Raw genomic sequence first — 3,412 nt, 5'->3', positions numbered from 1 at the left:
CGCGAACCGGGCCCTCCCGCCCCGCACGCACCCCCTCATGGCAGCGGCGGGGAGGGGGAAGCGGGCGCCGTGGGGCCCCCGGCCCCCGCCCACCGCCGCCATTTCACGCGGGGAAGGAGCCGGTGGCGGGCGCCGGCCGGGCACCCCCCGACCTCACCCTCGGTCCCGGTCGCTGGAGTACCCGGGCATGGCGGCGCTACTGAAGGAAGCGATTTTGCTGGTTGGCGGCGACGTTGGCGGAGAAGAAATAAGGTCCCGAGATGTCGGCGGGGGCCAATGAATGGGGAGCGCCCGGCCGGCCGGATGCCGGTTATATAGCCGGCGCCGCGAGGCATGCTGGGAGCCGGCTCGTGACGTCAGCGCAGAACCTGCCCGGCTGTTTTATGTAAGCCGCTGCCGGTGGGCGGGGCCTCCGCTGCCGGTGGGCGGGGCCGCCTCGCAACAAACGCGCGCTCCTGCCTGCTGGCTGGTTGGCTGCGGGACTGGCGGGCGGAAGTACCCCGCCCAAATCGGGCGCGGCTCGCTCTGCCCTCACACTGCTCAGCCCGCCAGCCGCGTGCCGGGAACCCCAGGCGGCTTCTCGCCCTTCCCCCTTCCGCGCCTGCGCGACTGAGCGCGCCTGCGTAGTGTTGACTTTGTATGTGCAGACCCCCCACCCCTTCCCAATCCCACCCTCTCCCTGGGTGACTGCGGCGCGTCTTCACCGCGCCCCCGGGACCGGTGTTTTCATCACCCCCGTTCGCAGGCAAAGAGCCGCCCCGGGGATGAAACTAGCCTTCCTTGGGGAAGGACCTGCGCAAGTCCAGGGAGGCTGGACCCGATGCTCTGTGCAAGAGTTTGGAAATATCTGAAGCCTCTGGTGGCGGTGGAAGATGTTTGCCCATAGTAGGGCTGCTTACGGTTCCGGCTTGACTACCGATTTGGACTTCATTTGGCTGGGAACACGAAAAAATTCATTAAAAACCCCCCCAAAACTGCAACATCTAGGAAATCCCTGCACTGCTGGGCAGCCTGGGTCCTGCGACTGTGGGGGTAGTGGCATTTGTAGGAAGTATTAATGTTGCAAGACAATGGGTGCCCCCTGCCCCTCTTAGGGGCCTTGTGCCAGATGCGCTCTCTCTGCTGCAAGGGGCAGCCCCCACTGCCAAACTGCCCCAGCAGAACGGCCACAGCAGTGTGTCCTGCCAATTAAACCACCCTAGGCACATCTACATGTGCACATTTACTGTTCAGTAAGTCAAAATTACTGCACAGTATAGGCACACATCTACATGTGCATGCTCGTACGGCAGAGTAAATATGGTGACTTACACCATCATGAGCATAAATTTGCTACCTGCATCACGCTGGTATCAAATTCATGCCTGATGTGTTACTGTGCAGTAACACTGTATGTGGACTGATCTGGGTCTAACCTTAGTCCCAAGTCACTCCACACAGCATTAATGCACTTTAATGCCCACGTATATAGACCCTGGCCTATTCCCACTTACTGTGCAGTAAATTTGTGCAATAAGTTACTAAACTGGCATATATGCATGTGTAGACTGTGTAGCTGCAGTGTTGTCTCTCACCTGAGTTGAGCTAGGTCATGTGATGTAACCGAAGCAAAAGTGCAGGGAAAACACCCCTAAGGCCATAGCTACAGAAGCAAGTTATTCTGAACTAAACTAGGGTGTGAACTCAGGGCGCTGGCACATATACAGGTTACCATAAGGTAAACCAGGGTGTGACCTCCATGTTACCTATTCCAGAGGTCACTGCCCATAAACATGCTTTTACCCAGCAGTAAATGCAAGGTGAGGCACCCAGTGTAGGAGCTGCTTGGCAGCAGCTGCCCATATGCACACTCTTACTCTGCAACGAGCAGCAGCTGCCCGTTGGGGAAAAAAGGAAGGAAAAGCTACCTCATTTTTGTCATGGGGAAAGCTCGTTCAGAAAAGCACTTACCACACAGCAGTTGCAGGACAGTCTGTACTACCACGTACATGTGGGTATGGCTACCCCAACAAGTTAGCCTAGGGAAAGACAGCCAGCCTGCATGTGGTGCAGGCAGATCCTGCAGATGCATGGCACCACAGACTGGGGAGGGCCCAGGCAGTACAGCAGCACAGGCCAGGAAGTAAAAAGCAGAACAGCCAATGGGCCGGGAGTACAAATCAAGAAACAAAAAACAAAGCAGCAGATACGACAGGGAGCTGAAAGCAGAGCAGCAGATCAGGTGCAGGAAAGGGATCAGAGTGGCAGTTTCAGGAGATGTGGGGCAGGGATAGGCAACCCCTGGCATGAGTGCCAGAGTGTGGCATGGGAAGACATTATGCTTGGGCAGATGGCAGGGTAGGAGCCAGGTCTGTGCTACCACAATGAGGACCAGACCCCTCGCGGCTCCCACGCCACCCACCCCTGGTGCACCAACATCTTACAAGTCAAAGTTGCAGGTGTATTTGGCACTCTGCCCAACACTGCCTACCACTGGTGTGGGGCTAATTTGTGGCGTACTTGACAAAATGGTTAGGCCCCCACTGAGCTGGGGGATGAATTTATAGCATATTAGCTGCTCCATTGTAACCATCTATGTGCACACTCTTAGCCTGAAGAAAATGCAAGGTACCTTACCTCATTTTACTGAGGGGTGGAAGCTACCCTGCATTTATTGCAAAGAGCATTCATGTGAGAAGTTGCCATAGAGACAAGCTAATGCACTGTAAATTCAGCATTAGCTTACCTGGATACAACTTGTAACCATACCCTGAAAGTCCTATTTGCACCCAAGGTGAAACAGTAGCTGCAAGAGGTGCAAACAACTCAACTGACCTCAAATAAAACAGTTAATTACAATGCTTTGGCAGTCTTGACATGATGTTGCAGCCGTGATGGTCAAAGAATCATGCAAGAAACAAAGGATCTTTGTGGGTGATATCTTTAATTGGACCAACTGCATGATTGGGGTAAAGTTAGATCAGCTTTCAAATGCAAGGTATTTTTAATCAGATGTGCAGGAAGCAGCAGGCACAGCTATGATTAAAAACAATGTATAGGGGCTGTGAAATTGGAGGACAGAAATTCTCAGGGGTAGCAGACAAACAATTACTAGAAAAAAAAAGGAACTTGGATTAATAGATCAAGATCTATCAAAAGGGAGGGGGCTCATTATCACCTTTAGTGATGAGGAAGGATTTGGGGAATTGGGTAGATCACAGTATGCCATAAAGTCAGTATCAGTGTTCAGTCCTTGGTTCTTAGGATCTAGCCAGTTTATCACAGTTCCCGATATAGCCATGCTGGAATGACCCAGCTGGGGCCTGTTCACACAGCTGCACTAGGCTCCAGCTCAATCCAGCTATGTGGGAATAGGGTCCTATCCCTCTGTGAAGGGCTGGGGGGGGGGGAAGACGGGAAAATTTGGGGTTGG

General features: G+C 53.7%; 1 protein-coding gene across 2 annotated transcripts in view; it reads right to left on the bottom strand.

Moving 5' to 3' along the window:
• DDX5 (DEAD-box helicase 5) overlaps window positions 1-297 on the bottom strand; it is a 6,925-nt gene extending 6,628 nt beyond the window's left edge. The window contains exon 1 of one of the 2 annotated variants that reach the window (XM_019516636.1): window positions 158-297. In XM_019516636.1, the coding sequence (XP_019372181.1) occupies window positions 158-189 (32 nt within the window). In that variant the 5' untranslated portion in view covers window positions 190-297. The remainder of the gene's footprint in view (window positions 1-157) is intronic. The other variant, XM_019516645.1, reaches the window with a different exon arrangement.
• Window positions 298-3,412: the final 3,115 nt, after the last annotated feature.

This window comes from Gavialis gangeticus, unplaced genomic scaffold, assembly GCF_001723915.1.
Source record: "Gavialis gangeticus isolate Ggan-Ray unplaced genomic scaffold, GavGan_comp1, whole genome shotgun sequence".
In the NCBI taxonomy this organism is placed as follows: Eukaryota; Metazoa; Chordata; order Crocodylia; family Gavialidae; genus Gavialis; species Gavialis gangeticus.
This window is presented reverse-complemented; position numbering and strand designations above follow the sequence as displayed.